At 35.2% G+C, this 22273-nt stretch overlaps 1 protein-coding gene and 1 long non-coding RNA gene across 3 annotated transcripts; both read left to right on the top strand.

The window, feature by feature from the left end:
• Window positions 1–5498: 5498 nt before the first annotated feature.
• Window positions 5499–9359, top strand: LOC125586894 (bromodomain-containing protein 9-like). Its single transcript, XM_048756737.1, has 9 exons — window positions 5499–6016; window positions 6518–6554; window positions 6689–6767; window positions 6875–6920; window positions 7000–7098; window positions 7494–7562; window positions 7653–8016; window positions 8107–8255; window positions 8338–9359. Exons 1-9 carry the CDS (start codon window positions 5579–5581, stop codon window positions 9004–9006), a joined length of 1950 nt encoding a protein of 649 aa, XP_048612694.1. The 5' UTR covers window positions 5499–5578; the 3' UTR covers window positions 9007–9359.
• Window positions 9360–9948: 589 nt separating this feature from the next.
• LOC125586893 lies at window positions 9949–11851 on the top strand. 2 transcript variants are annotated; one of them, XR_007323429.1, is made up of 5 exons: window positions 9949–10223; window positions 10319–10470; window positions 10670–10745; window positions 11002–11258; window positions 11345–11851. It is a non-coding gene; the product is annotated as an uncharacterized LOC125586893 (long non-coding RNA). The 2 variants fall into 2 exon arrangements; XR_007323428.1 differs by having other exon boundaries at window positions 9952–10470.
• Window positions 11852–22273: the final 10422 nt, after the last annotated feature.

Raw genomic sequence — 22273 nt, 5'->3', positions numbered from 1 at the left:
TCCTCACGGTTTGGTAGAATGATCTCTTTGAAGTTCCGCCGGAATTAGGGTTTTGTGATATTCGGCTGAGTTTAAGGAATTTCGTGGGGCTTAGGTTAGAGGCTATCGTGCTGATAACGTGTTATAAAAGAGATGCTATGTAAGCTTCTTATTACTCATGACCAGAGGTCTATATTTATACAAGTATTAGACCGTTTTATTTAGACCGTCATAAGAGAAAAAGAAATCTTATTCCTAATAGGAATAGGAAATAGTACTTATCCTAAATACATATGGAAAAGATAAACATCAAGTATAGATAAATGTAACTCTTATTCGTCTAAGTCATTAGCGTATGGGCCGGATGGATACCTGATGGACCGGACGGTTTGGACCTGATATGGGTCGATCACCACTTGGTTTATCAGATTTTGGTTAGTTAGTGAATTTGTTTTCTTTTTGGGTTAATGAATGCAATATCTGTTTGTGAAAAGTGCAAACACGTACGATAAAAATAGCAAGCATAAAATCAAGAAATATAAAAGGTGCTACAGTCAAATACACAATAAAATGACTTTAATGAATCGTAAATTAGTATATTTATGCAATTTATTTTAGATTAGCTGATGACTATTAGAAGAATGAATTTTCAAATTAACAAAATCCAAATAAATGAACTAAAATGAACTTTATTTTTTTTTATAAAATAGGTAGATATTATCATAATTGAATAATAAAATACTTTTTATTTGTTTATTTCTATTTTTTTGAGGAAAATTATTCTAAATTTCTTTTAGAACTAATTGGAGAAACAAGAAATTTTGAAAACATTATTTTCCCTTCAAAAGTTCTTTTAATTCTTTACTCTAGTTAGAGCATCTCCATATATTACTCCATTTTTACCCTAAAATGATGCAACACTAATTGAAGTTGGGTTTCACTCCAATGTATTAGTTCATTTTTTACTTCAAATGTAATATTTGAAAATAATTTCACTTTTATTTAATTAATCATTGTTAGTAGCACCTTCTACTTATAAAAAATTATCAATTAACCCCAACTATCTTATGTTTATAAAACTTTCATAAAATATAATTTATTTTTTTATAAAACTTTCATAAAATATAATTATTTAAAATAAACAGTTATTATTAAAAAGTAAAATAATCATATAATATACATATACATAAGATAGCATATTTTGGTTCAATAATGAGCATTGGAATATTATTTTTCGCAAATGGTCAACTAATGCATCCATGATGAATAATGAGCTTTTTTATCTTTGATTTTTAAATCGAACAAAACAATTTAAAACGGTCATTTTCATATTGTAGCAGTTCCAAAAATGATTTAATAGATTATTAGATCACTTATTTTTATGTTTATTTATTTTATATGTTATGTTTAGTTTTGGCATTTTTATTAGTTTATACTTCTTTATGTAAAATTATTAAATAATCTCTTGTGGAAATCATATTTCTTTTCATGTTATAGTATTATTTTTAAATTATTTTAGTATGAAATAAAAAAATTAAAAATTAAAGAACCATCACATAAGTTAAAAAAATCTCAACTCCAAATTGAGTAATGACCATAGTAACCCTAGTCATCACTCAATTTTGGAGTTGAAAACGAAGTGAGACTGGAGTATATTTTACTCCAAAATGATGTTTGGAGCAGAAAATGAATTAGGGTTGCAGATGCTCTTATATCTCCAATCGAGTTCAAGATAAATTACATAATAAGATTTTTTGAAACAAGGTAAGACTGCCGCTTTTACTCCATTTAAATCTGACTGTCCCCCTTTTTCTTTGTTTGACGAAATACTATTTAGGCTGAGATCCAACCGATTAATCTTCTCAAGACTTGTTCATGTTAGGCTGATCTGATTGTTCGCAATGAGAATTGAATATCCATGTCGCCTAGCTATGGTTAATTTCAAACATGTGCTATTGAATCTTTGTCTAATGTTTTTGTAACGCCCAGACAATCCACAGCTAATGGACTACCAACTCTCGTTCACTCGGTCCGTGGGTCCCATTATGTACGACAGACGGTGCGTTAATTTTTCGAAGGCTCAAAATCATTGTTTACAAACCCTGCAATCACCACATGACCCTTTACCCGTGCTTTGGCCTCACTCACACGATATCGCAAATCACTTCCCGATAGATCACCCATCATTCCACTACTCCAGATCAAACACACTTAACTCTGGAGTTCTAAACAGATGTGTGACGGAAATTGTAAGTGCTCTTTGGTGACATAGGTAGCCAAATCAATTTTCTTAAGCTTTTTCAAATACCACAAGCCGGGATGTTACAATTCACCCATTCATAAAGAATGCAACACCCTCTTTGCACCCTAAGATCGTTATCCATGTTAGTGTGAGCCTTCATTGACTCTTCACTTGTCTGGGTTCGGCTCTGATACCACTTGTAACGTCCGACCGCCCACAGGTAATGGGCCAGACACATCCGCTTACTCACCCCGTGGGCTCCATTCCATTCAACGGGTGGTGCATTAATTTTCCAAAGGCTCGATATAATTGTTTACTGACCTTTCAATCACCACATGACATTTCCTCATGCTTTGGCCTCACTCACACGGTATCACAAATCACTTTCCGGCATGTCACCAATCTTTTCACTAATCCAGCTCAAGCAAACTTAATTCTAGAGTTCTAATGGATGTGTGCCCGAAAAGGTAAGCGCACTTTTGGTGACTTAGGGAGCCAAATCAGTTCTCTTAAGTTTTTCATATACCACAAACCCATATGTTATAATTCATGTCCTCTCAAAGAACGCAACGCCCTCGATGCGCCCCAAGATTGTTACCCACGTTAGTATGAGCCTTTACTGACTCCACACTTGTATGGATTCGGTTCTGATACCACTTCCCGACCGCCAAAAGCTAATGGGACACTCACGCCCGCTCACTCGGCATGTGGGCCACATTCCATCCGACAGGCAGTGCGTTATTTTTCCCGAAGGCTCGATATCATTGTTTAGTAACTCTGCAATCACTCACACAATACCGCGAATCACTTCTTGGTAGGTCACCCATCCTTTTACTATTCCAGCTCAAGCACACTAACTCTGGAGTTCTAAATGGTTATGTCCCCGAAAAGATAACCACACTTTTCATGACTTATATAATCAAATCAATTCTGTTAAACATTTTCATATACAATAAACCGGGGTGTCACAGTTTTAATATGTTTATTTATCTTTGTTTCAAAGTTGTGTCTACTCTACTTTTTTACTTTCTCAACTATGGCTAAGGGTTCTTACCCGATTTGGCAAAAAAAGAAAAACACGCATCAAGACCAAATCTGTGTGAAATCGAAACTACTAACAGATCAGTCAAGACCAAGTAATTGAACTTAATCAGATGGAAATGTAAGTGAACATAGGAGAAAATCAATTACTTTTAATAGTTTAACATGTATATTTTTAATCATATTAAATCTATTAAAACTGGAGTACAAATTGAAATTAACCTTCAGTTTTCTTTAAATATTACAAGTTTATGCCACTAGCTTAAACCATGTTTAACACTTAAATCAAACCATTTAAATCTAATTTAAATAACTAACCAAACCGTACGTAGTAGGTAGTAGTTAACGAAACAAACGTCAATTCAATAATATTACTAAAACCAGAATTAATTAAAAATCTTAACCATTCATCACCTCTTCCTTTAAGAAATCCAGACTCTTATAAATTTGGAATCACACCAAAAATACAATGGCATCTTCTTATCGTACACTGCTCCACTATAAATTTCTAACTTTTTGGTTTTGGAAAGGAAACCAAAAGTAAATCCAACTCTAATTAGTATGATGCCTTTTGGAAAAGAAACCAAAAGTAAATCCATGCGGGCTTGCCTCTTAAACACAAAGTGGACAATATCGTACTTAGGGATGTTAACGTAGGGTAAAATAACCCATCCCAGCCCAACCCACAGATAACCCAACCAAGTTTATACCCAACCTGCAAAAACCCAGAAACATCAAGGTTGAAATCCAAACCCAAAGTATTATTTTATTTATTCTAAAAAGATCATGTAAAATATTAATATCATTAATGTAAGCTTTAATATATAAACAAGATTTCACAATTTTATAGAAAAACTTGTGTTTAGCGCAAAAACTCGTTTTCGATTTTGGCGGAAAAACTCGGTTTTGCGGTTTCGGCAGGAAAATTCGATTTTCCGGTTTTGGCGGGAAAACTCATTTTGTGGTTTTGGCGGGAAAACTCAATTTTGTGGTTTCGGCGGAGAAACTCTTTTTGTAGTTTTGGCGGAAAAATTCGGTTTTGCGGTTTTGGCGAAAAAACTCTTTTTCGGTTTTGGCGAAAAAACTCCTTTTTCGGTTTTGGCGGGAAAACTCAGTTTTTCGGTTTTGGCAGGAAAACTCGATTTTTTGGTTTCGGCGGGAAAACTCGGTTTTTTGGTTTTGGCGGAAAAATTTGGTTTTGCGGTTTTGGCGGAAAAACTTGTTTTTGCGGTTTTGGCGAGAAAACTCGGTTTTGCGGTTTTGCGGTTTTGGCGGGAAAACTCGATTTTACGGTTTTCAGTCGGAAAACTCGATTTTAAGGTTTTGGCAGAAAAACTCGGTTTTGCGGTTTTGGGATTTTGGCGAGAAAATTCGGTTTTGCGGGAAAATTCAGTTTTGCGGTTTTGGCGAAAAATTCGGTTTTCGGTTTTGGCGGGAAAACTCGGTTTTGCGGTTTCGGCAGGAAAAATCGATTTTTCGGTTTCGGCGGGAAAACTCATATTTTGGTTTATGTGAGATAATTTATTTTTACGGTTTTGGCGGAAAAATTCATTTTTTGGTTTTGATGGAAAAAAGTTTTTGCAAATTTTATATAATTTAACTAAAATGATGAAAATATAATAATAATATAACTGAAAACCCATGGGTACACCATTGCCCTTTTGTATTTACCCAATATAAATATGGATTTTAAAATTATACCCATGGTCGACCCAATAAATCTTAGATGGGTAAAAACCCAACCCATTATTAGTGGGTTTGGGTAAACCCATGGATAATTACCCATGTTAACATACCTAATCGTACTAATCAGACAATATAGAGTAGAGTTGAACATTGGCTTTAACAATCCCAACAAATTGAAACTAAAAGGTAGTCAAAGCTCAATAAAATTTATAACAGGCTAAAACACTACCAAAATCTCCAATGACACGTCATTGGTTGTTATACGATTAGAGAAACACTCGATTAAACAACTAGCTAGCTAGCATATGACTCAATAGAAGATTAGAGAGAGAGAGTTTTAAAATACGATTCACCACCGGAACTACAAAGTTCCTTATCAATTTCTATCAGAAAGGTGTATAGCGCGCGCACAACCATGAGCATGACATGACACATAACAGAAAACCGTCCTCAAGCCTGTTAAGGCCCAAATACCCACTTAGGTTACATTACCCTTTCGGCACGTGCGAGTTCAGCCAAGTAATTCTCTAGTTTTAATTTCATTTTTAATTAAAAAAAAAAAACGTAAGAAAACACGAAACCAAACGCCTGTACAGGAGAGGAGAAAGAGAGGAGAGAGAGAGAGAGAGAATGGGTGAGGTAGCTGATACAATGACGAAGAAGAAGAAGAAAGGGAGGCCATCTCTTCTAGACCTTCAGAAGCGAGCTATCAAACAGCAACAGTTACAGCAGCAGCAGCAGCAACACCACAGAAACAACCACGATGACCCTAGATCCGCTTCCCAAAACCCTAATTCTCCCAACTCCGGCACCCGATCCAAGCGCCGGAACCCTAATCCCAACGGAGTCTCTTCTTCCGATGCCCCTTGGACCAAGGACGACGATGAGGAAGACGACGACGAGCGGCGGGAGAAGAAACACAGGCTCTTGCACGGATTAAACTCCCACTCTCATCGACATTCTCCTAATTCCCAATCAGGCGGTTCCGATCTGAACCTCGACGAGACTCCTGAGGCTTCCTTTAATAGACGGAAGATCGGTGGTGGCGGCGGCGGATCTGGATTCACGGTTCGTTTTCTAATTCGAGTCGTTAAAGCTATGGATTTAATTATAATTTAAAAAAAAGAGAGTCGAAATTAGGTTTAAATTATATAGTTGGGGATTTCGCGCGTTTATATTGTGAGTGTTCGTTCGTCTTCTGCTTGAAGTATAAAGAGATGAGTTTGACTGTGTCTTGATTTTGATTGGTAGATAATTCGTATTTCAGCTTTATCCCTAAATTATTTTCCTTTTTTTTTTTTGTGTGTTGCTGTGTTTATCAGTTTTTATCCTCGATTTAATATGAATATTATATATTTTAAATTCTCTGATTTATGGTATTTTATCGAATTAAAGATGCCTCTGCACTGAAACCTTCATGTGTCTCTTAGTTATACTTTCAATTTACACGGAGCATATCTACTTGTTTTTTCTATGATTTGCGGGAAAAAGCTCACATTTTTAGTGGATTCTTGGAGTTGATGATGATGATGATGATGATCTGTTTGGTAATTCTCTAATTCTCTGCAGGGAGAAAAGGCTTCGAAAGCGACAGACATTCTTCAAGGTACCCGTATAAAGACCCCCTTTTTTTTTATTTTCGTTTATTTAATTTATCTGATGATTCGTACGTACGTACGAGGATAAAAAGGGGAGATTTTGCTGATGATTAATTTTAAAACTTGATTGACATGTGGACAGGGTCTCCCGTGGAGTCTGGTCCCACTACTCCTTTGCCGGACAAAAAGTTGTTGGTGTTCATCCTCGATAGACTTCAAAAGTATTTTCATTTCCTTTCTCTCTGACATAAGTCTCATTATTTTGTATTTTGGTTAAAGCTGGGTTAATGCTTTTGTTTGATCTATGTTGTTTTACAAACACTTGTAGGAAAGATACTTACGGCGTTTACTCAGATCCGGTTGATCCTGAGGAGGTGACTGTCTGTCCCTTATGTTGATGTTTAAGCTCGCTAATGTTCTGTTTGTCTTATATCTGTTTGGTATGTGTTACAGCTTCCTGATTATCATGAGATTATCACGAATCCAATGGACTTTAGCACAGTGCGGAAGAAATTAGACTCTGGAGCATATGCCAGTTTAGAACAATTTGAGGTCAGTCTTGTACTCTGAGAGCATTGGACGACTCTTTGATACTTCTAACTTCCAATAGGGTCCTATCTTTGATTCTTTCGAGTTAGTTTGTTTTTGGCTTGTGCTAAAGATTATGTTGTGGCATCGTCATTTTAAAATTTTCTTATAGCTTCTTATGGTTTATGGAGAGCCAATGCATGATGTTGTTTGGCGTGCATGTTATATGTACCGTAGGGTACAGACCTAAGGATGTTTCAAAATTTGTGTTCCACTCGTAGTAACTATTAATCTGTTTAGATTCAAATTTGCCTCCTATATTGATTACATGTGAAATTCGTGTGGAGATTGGTGTTGGAACAGCTCTTTTGTTTCCTTTTCCTGACGAGTGTCCCTTCTGGCCCTGTTCCTGTTTGCAGGGAGATGTGTTTTTAATATGTTCAAATGCAATGGAATACAATTCATCAGACACTGTATATTATCGACAGGTATGTCTTAAATTTTTATCTCCTGTTTTTTCCTTCTGATATATCGTGTGGTTCCATGTTTCTGAAAAAGCGCTTCATTTTGGCTTGTAGGCGAGGGCTATACAAGAACTGGCTAAAAAGGATTTTGAGAATTTAAGGCAAGAGAGTGATGATGAAGAACCACAAAGCCAACAAGAACAACAGCAGCAGCAGCAGCAGCAGCCAAAAGTTGCCAGAAGAGGCCGTCCTCCCAAGAAACAGCCTGAACCATCTTCCATTGACCGTACTGCTTCCGAAATTTCAGCTGATGCGCTCATTCCTGGAGGAGATAGCTCTAATAAGTTTTCTGGTGCTTACAATCTAAGAAAGACTCCTCCTTCAAACAAGTTCCGTCAGGCAGAAACATCGGTTAGGATCAATCATAACAGCGAAACCCAAAGTGGCTGGTCTGTAGATTGGGAGAATGAGTTTCCACGTAAAACATCTCTACCTTTGCCCTCTTACCTTCTTTCAGATTTTTCTTTTTTTGTGCCAAATATAAATTATCTTTTCGGTTTCTCTGCAGCTTCGGTTGTGAAGGCGGTTAACAAGTATGGAATGAAACATTTCAATGTCGATGATAACAGACGCGATACCTACAACCACTTATCAACTTGTACACAGGAGCCCTCGGTTTTAACAACGCTTGAAGACGAGTTGAAACAGTTGATTCCAGTACGCTATTCCCAATCAATATTATAATACCCTTCTGCACGGTGAAACAGGAGTCTGACCGTTTGTTTTCCTTATTCATTAGGTTGGGCTGAACACTGAGTACGGTTACGCGAGGAGTCTAGCACGATACGCTGCGAATCTTGGTCCTGTTGCTTGGAAAATTGCATCAAAGAGAATCGGAACCGCGTTGCCCTCTGGAGTTAAATTTGGTCTAGGTTGGGTTGGAGACAACCCTTCAGGAACTGAAGAGGATGATGATCATCAAAAACAAACCTTGCTGGGAAAGCAAAAGTGTTCTAATGACTTAGCATCTGATGATCATTCGAACAGAATCCTTTCTCCAGCCGCTTCAGTCTCGAGCGCTTTCATAGGAAACAGACATTCTTCTTCTGCTCAAGGAATCGAAGAGACTGCACCTTCTCGTGTCTTGGTTTCTGAGTTCCCATCATCGTCCTCCTCCCGACAGGCAGGACCGCTGATCAAACCTGAGAGCAGCAACCGCAGATTCAGTGGATTCAGCCATAGTCCAAGTCCGATGATCGGTGTCACGAGTCAGCAGCAACCAAACTCAACCACCGAGGCCGTACCGGGCTCCCAACAGCAAGGGTTGTTGTTTCCTTATAACAAACAGGAGTTCCACCGGTTTCCACCGGACCTTAACGCTAGGATTGTATCGCCAAACTCTCCCGGGGCCAACCAGCAGACTAGTTCGTCCTCGTCGCAGCATCCTGATCTGGCATTACAGCTATGAGAAGATGAATGGATCTCTTTGGAAGACGAAGGATGAGAAAAAGAAAGAGGCACTTTCCAAAGGCTATCTCAGCCAATGTATTTTCAGGGATGAAAATCACTTGTGGGAAAGGTCATGGCCTATTTGTTGTGACATGAAAATATAAGGGACACGCATCTCTATTGTACAGATTGTTGGAACATCCATATTTTTAGTGGTAAAAGAGAAAAATGAAAATCACATGAGTGTCTCGCAAGCTGTAGAATAGTTTGTAGTTTTGTTTTTTTTCTAGTTTTTTTTCCCAATATGGTGATGTTGTAAGTTCTTAAACCTTTATAAAAAAGAAGATGAAACGAAAGATCTTTGGCATTGGACTTTTCGGAAGATTATCATCAGTTTCTTTCTTGTAACTTGTATATGACTATGCGTTTCTATTTAATTATCAATATAGGGAAAAATTATCGTTTCAAAATGTCGTTTTAAAATTTCAATGCAAAATCTATTAATAAGATTTTTCACTTTATTTTTCTATTAGTTCAAATATGGTTAAGTATATAAGTAATTGTGTTTTTATTTTAGAAATATACAAAATCATATGTTTTTTTAATTTATGTGCATAAACCTAGAACAACCATTAAAATGAAACAAAAAAAGTATTTGTTTATTAGTTTATATACTGAATGATTGATGTTTTAGATTTTGCTATTGTATTTGAAAGATTAATGTTTTAGAGTGTAGTTATTGCACTTATCTTTAAAACAAAACATCAAATCTATTTATATAAAGTATTGTTTAATCATTATCTACGTCGCAAAGTCGTGTTCCGTAGTGACGACACGTGTCCTGCTTCTTCCAAAACGCTGAGCTTTATTAATCTGAATTCAGATGGGCTTTTTTCTTAGGATATATGGGCTTTGTGATATTGTTATTTGTTGGGCTTCCTTTTTCAAAAAACGACACTTCGTTTTCATCTTCTCTTCGCGTCGCCTAAAAATGTTTTTTTTTTCCGACGAATGCTTAGACCGTTCATCTAACCAGCGTCGAACCTCCATCAGTAATACATGAAGCCATTGTTTCCAGCGATAGCCTGTTAGAACCCGACGGTGGTGTCTTTCGATTGACTTCCAACTCACCGACAAATAAATTCTTGGAAACGTTACGAGAATCAGATTCATCCAATCGTCGTCTTCAACGACCTCATCAACAACATCTCACCACTCCTCAATCTGTCATTCAATGTATCCCCATTATTGCTATTGTGTGAATCATCCACTATAAATAGGTTATCTCATTGCATCAAAACTCATATTATTCATTCCTCTCCATCATATAGATTTCTACACGTTCTGACTAACTACGCTCTCTTCCTTGCCGACTTGAGGGATGGTTGGACCACCACCGTGGAGGTCCGCCTATTTTGGGAGCCGAGGTACGTGAAGCGAGGATTGAGCTTATGTGTATAGACATGCTCATACTAATGCAAAGGTACAAAACTCATGATCTTCAATCTATTTCTTGAAAAGTTTTAAATTCTTGATTTGAATAATGATAAAGGTTTCCATTTAATATAAAGAGTATGTTTTGTCCTGTGAGATTCATCAGTTGTTTCTCCTCATTAATTATCTTTTAAAGAAATCTGTCCTGGAAAATTGCTAATTCCTCTGTCCTCCTCACTGAATTGAAGTATGGTTATTGTATCTCCACCATCAAGGTCCGCCTCCTAAGGTTCAGGAATGTGAATGCTCCTCCTCGACGAAAAGGTAACTCCAGCGTTTAAATCTTTAAATATTCGAGAGATGATTATTGTTTGGTTTGTTGATTCTGTTTCACTTTGTTCAGGAATTGATTATTAAACTTTTTATCCAAATATTTCTGTAAGACCATTTGTTCTGGTCTTGATTATCTTATTTTTTCCCCAGTAGCTTTCTTTTGTTTATTTCTTCAGTAGCTTTCATTTAGCTTATTCTAACTTCTCTATCTTCTACTTTTCTCCGCCGTGAAATGGGGAACTGTCAGGCAGTGGAGACTGCAACAGCGGTGTCAGAACGACCACACAGTAAATCATATAGATTTTACTGTACAGTGAGCGCAAGTGAGGTGGTTAAGTTTACATTCTTTGGAACTTGCAAGTAAAGGGATGATGGTTTGACCAATCACAGTTTGGGTGAGTCTAGAGCTAACTCATCCACGAGTGCCACATAATATGTTGGTGTGAAGAAAATCGAGTCCATAATGGTGTCTGAGCTAAATGCATATGTCCTCAATTCTCCTCGGTATGTATAAACCGTTTCTGGTCCACCCTTCTATAAGTTAATATATCTTTTGAGTTTGTAACGTCTCTAGCTGCATTGCGCAATAGATTGATGAGTTTCTCTGCATGAACAAAATTGAGAGCATTGAGACAAGCAATGGATGGAGCTTACATGTGTGCCCTGCATCTGCTCAGATTGTGACAAGTTAGCGGGAGTGGTGAGGCCCCAGTGAACCAAACACCAACAGTGCTACCGGGAGTGGTGAGGCCCCAGTGAACCAAACACCAACAATCAATGAAACCACAACAGTTGCTCAATCAACTCTTGGAAGGACCTTGGCATGGGAACCACATGTTGCATCAATGGAGAGTGCACTAAAAAAATCACGCAATGCTTAGATATATAAGAGCACCTCCAATGGGGATTTTTCCCATCGGGGTTCTTAATATGTGTGTTATGTATATATATATATGTATATATATATGTATATATTATATATGTATAAGTAACTTTGGGGTCATAGATAAGAGCACCATTAACCCTAGTTCTTAGCCATGAGTTTTAGCAAAAGAATAATTAAAAAATCAGTGGATTCCACTCACTTTTTAAGAACAGCCTTTTCCTCCTCTTCTGTGAGGGCCGAATCTTGGGTGTTTTTTGGACTATTCGCGGGTCCCACCGACACGTGGTGGCCCGCGATTGGTTCCATTTTAATTAATTTTTTTTTATCAGACAAAAAAAAACCTACCTATGAAACCGTGCATGGGTTAATGGCCCTGTTCGGGAACGCGCTAGACGCTAATCGGGCGGTCGGGAATCGGGGATTAATCGAAAATTATACGGGGCAGAATTTTTAGAGTGTTTACTATGTTATAAAACATGTTAATCTTTAATTGTGTATAACATTAATACATTTTCATGTTTAAGATTGTATAAAACACACAAATAGAATATATAAACTTAATATAGTGTAATTTTCATCAAAATTATGAATATAAATGATATTTATAAAATTTTAGATCAAACAAATAAACAAAATATTATTAAAAAAAAGCAATAAAAAAATAGATTAGGCGGTCGCCTAGGCGGCTAGGCAGTCATTTAAGCAGTCTAGGCGGAGAAAATCAGAATATCTGATTTTCTACACCGATTTGGTATAAATTGGGGTGGAAGAGTGACGCGTAGCGCCCAGACGGCTAAGCGGCCGATTTTTAGAACATGGGTTAATGGTGCTCTAAGGGTTCTTAGAACATGATTATCGGTGATTTGGGTTTTGGGTTTCTTAAATTTATTTTTTTATTTTTTCTTTTTGTCTGATTAAAAAAAATAAATTAAAAATGAACCAATCGTGGGCCGCCACGTGTCAGTGGGGTCCGCAAACAGTACAAGAACCCAAGTAAAGTCGACTATTGTTTGGTGACTTCTGTCACTGGTTTTTGTGTGTTTTGTGGGTCCCTCCCCTCTAAGAAACTCCTAAACTCCCCCCGATAAACATGGTCTTAAAAGAGGGTTTTAAGAATTTTTAAGAACCCTTATTTATGGGGTTCCACAATAATTATGGACCCCACAATTACTTATACATATATAATATATACATACATATATATATACATAATACATATATTAAGAACCCCACTGGGAAGAACCCCCATTGGAGATGGTCTAAGTTACCCATATAAATAGTTTTCTTGATTTCTATAGAGAAATTGTCTAGGATAGACCTAAAAATATTTTTGTCACAAATATAGACCTTAAAAATAAAAATGACCAAAATAGACTTAAATATTTTATCGAAAAAGTAAATATATACTTATACCTTAGGGTTAATTAATCTAGACATTATGGTTTATAGTTAAGGGTAGGCATGAGCGTTCGGGTACCCGTTGGCGTTCGGGTCGGGTTTTTTGGATTTCAGTTCTTTTTGATAACACCTCCTAGGTCCCATTCTAGTAAATTTGCAAGTACGGGTCGGGTTCGGATATAACACATTGGGTTCGGATCAGTTTTGTATCACATCATAGAACCCATAAAGTAACCATATATCATTCGGATTCGGGTTATATCAGATCGGTTCGGATATACCCGAAATAAAATCTAAAATTTAAAAGCAAAACATAAGAAATATATACTTATTTATATATAATTAAGTATTTAAAGTAGTTATTTAAATTTTAAATACTTATTGTTAGATACCATATAAAAATAAATATGAAATTGAATATTTGAAGTATATATTCATGTTTCATATAATTACATTGTATATTAGTTTGGACATTCTAACCGGTTTCTTCGGATATCTTTTCGGATTTTTTGGTTTTTTCGGGTTTTCGGGTTACCCGTTCGGGTTCGGTTAATAACACTTCGGGTTCGGATATGTTTTGTACCACTTTACGAGATCCATTCGGGTATTTTTTATATTTCGGACCGGGTACGGATCGGATTTTTCGGTTCGGGTTCGGTTCAGATTTCGGATTATGGATTTTATGCCCAGGCCTAGTTAAGGGGTGTGCTTTAGGGTTTAAGGTTTATGGTTTAGAGTTTAGGGTTTAGAGTTGATGAGTGGGTTTTTGGGATAGGATTTCGAATTTTTTTTTTTTTTAAATTCAAAATAAAAAATGCTATTTTTGTCATTTTAGTTTTTGAGATCTATTTTTGTGACAAAAACTTAAAAATATCTATTCGAGAGAATTGTCATTTTCTAAATCTTTGTTTCCATTGTTTTTTTCCGAAAACATGTATGTTTTTAGTTTCACTTTTTAATAACAAAGAAATAACATAATTTGAATATAATTTAATTTCAGGTACGCAACTTATTTAATCAATAAAAGCAGATTTCAAATTTATAGACTCCTTTTGTTACGAAAAGCAGATATTTTAAATAAATTTGATGATGGGTCCAAAAACATCAACTTAATAATTATTAACACTAAAACGAACGAATTATTGGTATTGTGATTTGCTTTTTTTTTGGATATTGTATTTTAGTATTTGATTTGTTTCGTAGAGTTACGGATATCCAGATTTTTTGGTTCAAATCAAAACGGAAAACGAATCGAATCGAATCAAAATTTATGAATATTTTGCTCAACTTTATCCGTAAACAATAAAAATAATATATATATATAGTTTGGCTTTTGATTCGTTATCTATTTTTATTCGAACAAAAAAAATCCAAAGTTTTATTGGAACAATGTATGTGAGTTTTATATTTAAAAAAAACGCAAAGTAAATACAGTGTGAACGCGTTAGCATACTTATTATCAAATCACTGTGAAGCTGTCACGTGTTTATTATAGTGTGAATGCATTTATTACAATGCTTCTCTTTTAATATATAAGAGATTTTATCACTTTTTTTGTCCACCTGAACCTATAGCCGGATATGACGACAACCAGCCATGGTTATGCGACAAATATATTAGTAGGACACCTAAAACAGAGCATCCCATAAATAGAGGTACAGTAAGGTGAAGTTTATTCGTAACCATTTAACAGATTATAGATACAACACAATCTCTCAAACAGCTGTATTATGTAAGTAATGTTTTACACTAAAGTGAATTAGTCAAGGAGCGCGTTAATCAATCTAAGACGAGTAAATAAATGGGCACTATGAACGAGGTGATGAAAAAACATCATATACTCACCTTAACCACATCTTTAGATGTTCGAAAGATATCAAATCACCACTGTAGTATACCGGTACGTTCAACATGTCAGAAATACATATGAAGTCGGCAAATAACAAACCACGACCTAACAGTATGGCTTTGCTTCACTTTCTTACTCATATTTAACCTTCAACTGAAGCTTATTTAGATATCAGTAGAGAACTTTGTACTATATGACAATTTAGGTGTTTGCAAGAATTAATCTTTGCAAGACATTAAGCAACATTGTGTTAGGACTCCACATCTTATCATTCATATTATAAAGCTAGGAGTTTTTAATCTATCTGAGGTTCAGTATCCTTTTATATGTTACGCTTGCACTTCGTTGATACTTTCAGTATCCTTTTATTTGTTACGCATGCACTTCGTTGATTCTTTCGATCTATTAGATGGAAGAAATCTAACATTTGATTGCATTAAAAAACTTAATCTCAAGAGGGAGGGTGACACTTCGTTGAGACTTTCAATCTCTTTACAAGGCGAGAGTCATTGTTTTCAGCAACTCGGTATTTTCTCACCAAGAAGCATTGTTAGTATATACATAAAAACAAAAGGCATTTGTAATAGATTGATGATATAATGATCATGCAAGTCTATTTCGTAGATCATGTGTGAAAAACTTCCAAAGACAACTATAATATCGTTTTTTTAACCACAATACAAATTTGTTGTACTTTGTTAATAATTATTTAGATCACCAACCAATTCTGAAAATTACAGTATTGTGCAAATACGATTATGTGATTCGAAAATAATTATTTAGTTATACATTTGCAAAGAAGATGTAGGAAAAGGAGGAACAAATTTTTTTGAAAGATAAATTTCCTAATCTTACACTATTAAAAAGAGAATATGAAGCCCTCTTAAGCTGTCCACGTCAGCGAAAAAATTCGCAACCAATCATTTGTCCATGTCATCATGGATGTTAAGTTGTTGGGCCACAAATCTGTGCTGCGTAATAGGCCATTTAGCTTTAATGACCCATTTGTTTTGCCATCTTCTTATTCCAACCTAATTTTGTTACGACGTCTACAGAAAACCTTCCAGAACTCACTGTCTTCCTATCTCCTCCGTATAACGCCTGCGACGGCTATAATGACGAATTAAAGCTACTTAATTACTCCTTCAGACAAATCGGCGTCTAACTCTCCACATCCCTCCTCTTACTCAATCATAACGATGCCTCCTCAAGGCAAAAATCTATTGCTCAGATCCTCAAATTCATTCCTAGCTTTATGGCAAATCAAACGGCAGTTACCACCACCCAAGTTCATTCTCCACTTTTCTTCAGTTAGGTTTCATCAGGAGCGGGAGATTCCCAGTTGCTTTTTAAGCTAATCTATTTCTGGAAAGCTCGCAATAATTCCAAAGGAGGCATCCTTCTCGGCCTTGAGATGCTGATGATGGATGAAGAGGTACATGTCTATATTTCAATATTATGCTTCCGATTTCATACACGTCTCTGATTTTTTCTAATAGAGAGAGAATATGTTAACAAAATTATATCCTGAAACTCAACACCTAAGAATTTTTTAACGTTAAGAGATAATTTTTAAGATTAGCTAAATAAGTGACCATCTGTGAATACGTTAATGGTTCTCAATATCCTTTTATGTAGTAACTAAATACAGAATTGTTCACATTGAAATCTACTACATATTTCACATTTTTATAACAAATAATTATTTACAAAATAATAAATACCAAAAAGTTTAATATTGAAAATAAATTATGGCTTCAAAACTTAAAGAATTGCTGAATCATTTTATTGGTTATCAAAATTTACAGATTTAAGTATTCAAAATTATTACACATTTATAAAATTATATATTTATATGAAATAAAGGTTATTTACCTATACTTCAAAAAATAATTCAAAATCAATCAGACGATATATAAGAAAATATATAATATACATAAGATGATAGAATTTTTTTATTATTATTAAATGTAGAGTATTTTAAATTTTAAGAAAGATTTTAACCTGGTTACGAAAAGATTAATAGAGACATTTAATATGTTAACATAAATTAATGATATTTCAAACAAATAAATATATCGAAACAAATAAATCTTACACTATTAAAAGGAGAATATGAAGCCCTCTTAAGCTGTCCACGTCAGCGAAAAAATTCGCAACCAATCATTTGTCCATGTCATCATGGATGTTAAGTTGTTGGGCCACGAATCTGTGCTGCGTAATAGACCATTTAGCTTTAATGGCCCATTTGTTTTGCCATCTTCTTACTTCAACCTAATTTTGTTACGACGTCTACAGAAAACCTTCCAGAACTCACTGTCTTCCTATCTCCTCCGTATAACGCTTGCGACGGCTATAATGACGAAACAAAGCTACTTAATTACTCCTTCAGACAAATCGGCGTCTAACTCTCCACATCCCTCCTCTTACTCAATCATAACGATGCCTCCTCAAGCCAAAAATCTATTGCTCAAATCCTGAAATTCATTCCTAGCTTTATGGCAAATCAAACGGCAGTCACCACCACCCAAGTTCATTCTCCACTTTTCTTCAGTTAGGTTTCATCAAGACCTGGAGATTCCCAGTTGCTTTTTAAGCTAATCTATTTCTGGAAAGCTCGCAATAATTCTAAAGGAGGCATCCTTCTCGGCCTTGAGATGTTGATGATTGATGAAGAGGTACATGTCCATATTTCAATATTATGCTTCCGATTTCATACACGTCTCTGATTTTTTCTAACAGAGAGAGAATATGTTAACAAGATTCTATCCTGAAACTCAACACTTAAGAATTTTTAACGTTAAGAGATAATTTTTAAGATTAGTTAAATAAGTGACCATCTGTGAATATGTTAATGGTTCTCAATATCTTTTTATGTAGTAACTAAATACAGAATTGTTCATATTGAAATCTACTACATATTTCACATTTTTATAACAAATAATTATTTACAAAATAATAAATACCAAAAGTTTAATATTGAAAATAAATTATGGCTTCAAAACTCAAAGAATTGCTGAATCATTTTATTGGTTATCAAAATTTACAGATTTAAGTATTCAAAATTATTGCACATTTATAAAATTATATATTTATATGAAATAAAGTTTATTTACCTATATTTCAAAAAATAATTCAAAAACAATTAGACGATATATAAGAAAATATATAATATACGTAAGATGATAGAATTTTTATATTATTTTATTAAATGTAGAGTATTTTAAATTTTAAGAAAGATTTAAACATGGTTACGAAAAAATTAATAGAGACATTTAATATGTTAACATAAATTAATGATATTTCAAACAAAAAATATATCGAAACAAATAAATGATATAATATTAAAAAAAACTTAATTTTTTTTTAAATCTAAGGTTTAATGTTTATAGACAAACAAACCGCGCGTAGCGCGGTAAAATCTCTAGTACCCTTAAAAGTTATAAATTTAATGGCTCAAAACCAAAATAAAATTCAAAGAAAATGTACATGTAAAATTTATTTTACATAAAATTAAATAAGTAAGATAAAAATATTCAGATTAAACTACTCTTTAATTATTTTATATGTTTTTCATCACTCAATACATAATTTTCATTTATAAAAAAAATAAAAAATTCTGAGTGGTAAAAGTTTAAATCTGTTAAACAAAAAAAATAAAACCTACATTTTTGGAAATTTCTAATGATTCATGTTTTATTAAGATTAATATATATTATATATATAATACTGAACTCAATAGAAAATTTAATTAAAATAAATATTATAGAAAAATCCCGAGCGTAGCCCGTGCCAATCCTAGTCTATCTATCTATCTATTATTATAAAATAGTGTTTTGCTTTCTCCTCCTTGCGCCACATAGGATTCCACCTAAGAAAATTGAGCTCTGACGTTGCGACACGTGTCCCGGCAGGTAGAGCACTGCATTTCATTAATCTGGAAATCAATTGAGTCAGGCTTTATCTATTTTTGAGCTTTCTGTTACACTATTGCCAAGCCCCTGGCGAACAAAGCTCCTCTTCTGAGCACGCATTCATCGCCAGTTAGGTTTTCTCACCGTTTTCGTCCTCAGCCATCTTGGATACATATTTTGTTTACTCGGCCTGACTATTCAGTTCGCTTGGGATCCTATAGCGTCCTTTAGCTTTCTTTCCATCCAAAGAAACTACACCAATTACGGATCCATCCATTCTATGTAGTACGTAAAACAATTAATTAGTTTGGAAAAAAAAAAGTTAATTAGTTTGGCATGTTGTCTAGAAGATATGATTTGACCTCTCACATTTCCAAGCTACTTATTCTGTAACTGTCAAGTAAATGCACCTCAACCATCAGTCTTATGTATATAATCAGACCCATTGCAGTCGTACATTCCTTTGCATATATATATAAATATATATATCTTGATTTCGTCAGAACTGCTTTCAGTAATGATGAATAATACATCTAGAAGTGTCGCAGAATCTGATACTGGCGATCTGGGTGTTAACACGGGAAGAGGTTTGGGCGCCGACGCTGACACAACTAACGTTCCCGATGTCACGAAAGTCTGTAGCTCAGATTCGTGTAGCTTATTTATATTCTTTTAGAAAATAGGTTTGTCAAAGAAAGTCTTACAAATTATTTATAACAATTTATACCACAACATCATGTTGCATAGTTGAGTTTGTATCATCCGTTCAACATTCCTGTACATGCTTATTACATTTTTGTGATCATACAGCAGTTTCAGCAAGAGCATCTCGACAAGCCCGTATGCTCAGACGATCAACAAAACTGAAGCAGCCAATCCCATTAGGTTAGTCACTGTCATATTCTAATCAGATTTTTTTTTTGATTATCAGATACATAGTAGATTAACTCATTATTTCGTTCTTTAGCTAACAAGCAACTAATGAAAAAACTTGGAAGAGGAAGACCGTGTATTATTTCAGGTACATCCAGGGCCGGCCCCGAGATTTAGGGGGCTGTAGGCGGTTTTTTAAAAATTACAGCTAAAAATTTTTTTTTGGTAAATTTAGGGACCTAAAAAAAAAATTTTGGGGACTTTTTTCTATGTAATGTTTTCCAAAATTTTTGGGAGCCTAAAACCAATGTTTCGTTAGGCTTTGCCCAGGATCGGCCCTGGGTACATCGATCAGTCTGAAAAATTGTTCTTAATTATATATATATACTGACTCCATAAACACCAATGTTCGCATCCCTTCAGAAGCATCTGTTTCAGCCAACGCTCTCCTTGACAATAATCACCGTCCATGGCTGTCTCTTACTTACCTCTCCAAATTGGATACACTGCAGACCATCCCTAAGGAGCAATACATAGACTCAGGTATAATCGTGTGTTGTTTTAGCATAGTTATTTATATTTTCTCAGTAAGCAACCACTTGAAAAAATTTGAAAGATAAATTTCCTAATATCTTTGAAAGTTATAAATTTAATAGTTCTAAAGCCAAAATAAAATTCAAACAAAATGTACATGTAACGTTTTATTTTACATAAACTTATATAAGTAAGATAAAAATATTCAGATTAAACTAAGCTTCAATTATTTTATGTTTTTCATCATGAGATACATGATTTTCAATAAAAAAAACAAATTTTGAGTTGGAAAAGTTCAAATCTGTTAGACAAAAAATATTAATTAAAACCTACATTTTTTGAAAATTGTCTAATGATTTATGTTTTAATAATATTAGTATATATATGTATATATAATACTGAAATAAATAAAAAATAGAATTAAAAATAAATATTATAGAAAATACCCGAGCGTAGCATCCCCGTTCCGCGGTCTGAGCTGAATCAGTCTAAGGACGAGTCAGTTAAATCGATCAGACGACTTAGTCAGGATTAGACTCGTCGTGTAGAACAGTGTTGGTCAGTTAAGACAATACTGTAGGTCCGGACATGGTAGTTGAGCATGTCAAACTGAGCTGGTCGGATTCATACAAAGTAGTTGGACTTGTCTTCTGAGATCAGTTAGTCTATGTACAGACTGACTGGACATACGTTCTGGCGGGAACTGAAACTGAGCCAATCATGTATTGATAGGCCGAGTAAAATGGTGGGAACGGTTATCTGGCGGTTACTGGAATTGTGAACTGTCAAACGGTTATAAGACAGTTACAGAGGCAGTTCCAGAACAGTTGCGAGAGCAGTTAGCAACTCAGTTTGGAATGGTTATCGGGTCGGTTACCGAGATAGATATGGAACTGCCGAGAAGTTAACTAGGAACTGCCGAGAGCAGTTACAGTTACAGACGGTTTTGGGCGCATGAGCGGTTATGACTGTGGAGAAACCGCCCATGTGTTTCCCTTAAGTGGGATTTCGCGGATCATAAAGGGGGACACGGTTGGGGGGATACAGAACAGAGAGAGAGAGAGAAACTGATGGAGAGAGACGGAGATCGCCGAAAAGGATCGATCGGATTCTGATCCGACTTTCCTAGAGTCGAGCGATGGTGTGTTCGGTGTGGTCTGAGTCGTGCCAGACAGACTGCAGACTGAGCAATGGTTCGCGATGTACTTACTGCGGTATACGGTGGTTACAGTCCATGGGACGGTGCGCAAGCCGTGGGAAAGGGACCGGCGGCTTAGTCTGTACTGACGAGGGCCGTGTACTGATGGATCGCGACGCATACTAGAGCCTGCGGTGGTTAAGATCGAGAGGCAATCGCTGCGGGACTGGAGACAACGTTTCTGTTGGGTTCGATGTCCTGATCTGATCAATCCCGATCGAATACTGAGTACGGATTTGGGTGTGATGTGTGCGATAGCATATGCTATCAGTCTGTTCGGATGAACTGAGGGCATGAGTAGGCCTGGGCGTTCGGGTACCCGTTGGCATTCGGATCGGGGTTTTCGGGTTTTCGGATTTTTGGGTTTACGCTTCTAGGTCCCATACTTAAATTTTATTAGTACGGGTCGGGTTCGGTTCAAAATTGTATTGCATCATAAAACCCATAAAGTAATCATATATCGTACGGATTCGGGTTATATCGGTTCGGTTCGGATATAACCAAAGTAAAAAAACAAATTTTTTGAAGTAAAACATAAAGAAAAACATCTAAATTAAATAAAAATTAATCTATCACATATAAAATTGATAAAATAACAATAAAATGTTAAATCAAGCATGAAAACAAACATCATTTGTAAACAATATGTATTGCCTTATAGAGAGTAAACTTTTTATTTCAATGAGCAAATTATAAAATACTTATTTATAACTAATTGTGTACTTAAAGCATTTATTAGAATTTTAATATTTATTATTATATATAATATTACCACAAATATTGAATTTAATAATTGGAATACTTGTATATATTTCAAAATATTTATATTGACTATTAATTTCGGATTTTTCGGGTTACCCGTTCGGG

This window comes from Brassica napus, chromosome C5 (assembly GCF_020379485.1).
Source record: "Brassica napus cultivar Da-Ae chromosome C5, Da-Ae, whole genome shotgun sequence".
In the NCBI taxonomy this organism is placed as follows: domain Eukaryota; kingdom Viridiplantae; phylum Streptophyta; class Magnoliopsida; order Brassicales; family Brassicaceae; genus Brassica; species Brassica napus.
The sequence above is the reverse complement of the archived record's forward strand: the minus strand, read 5'-3'. Positions and strand labels throughout refer to the sequence as shown.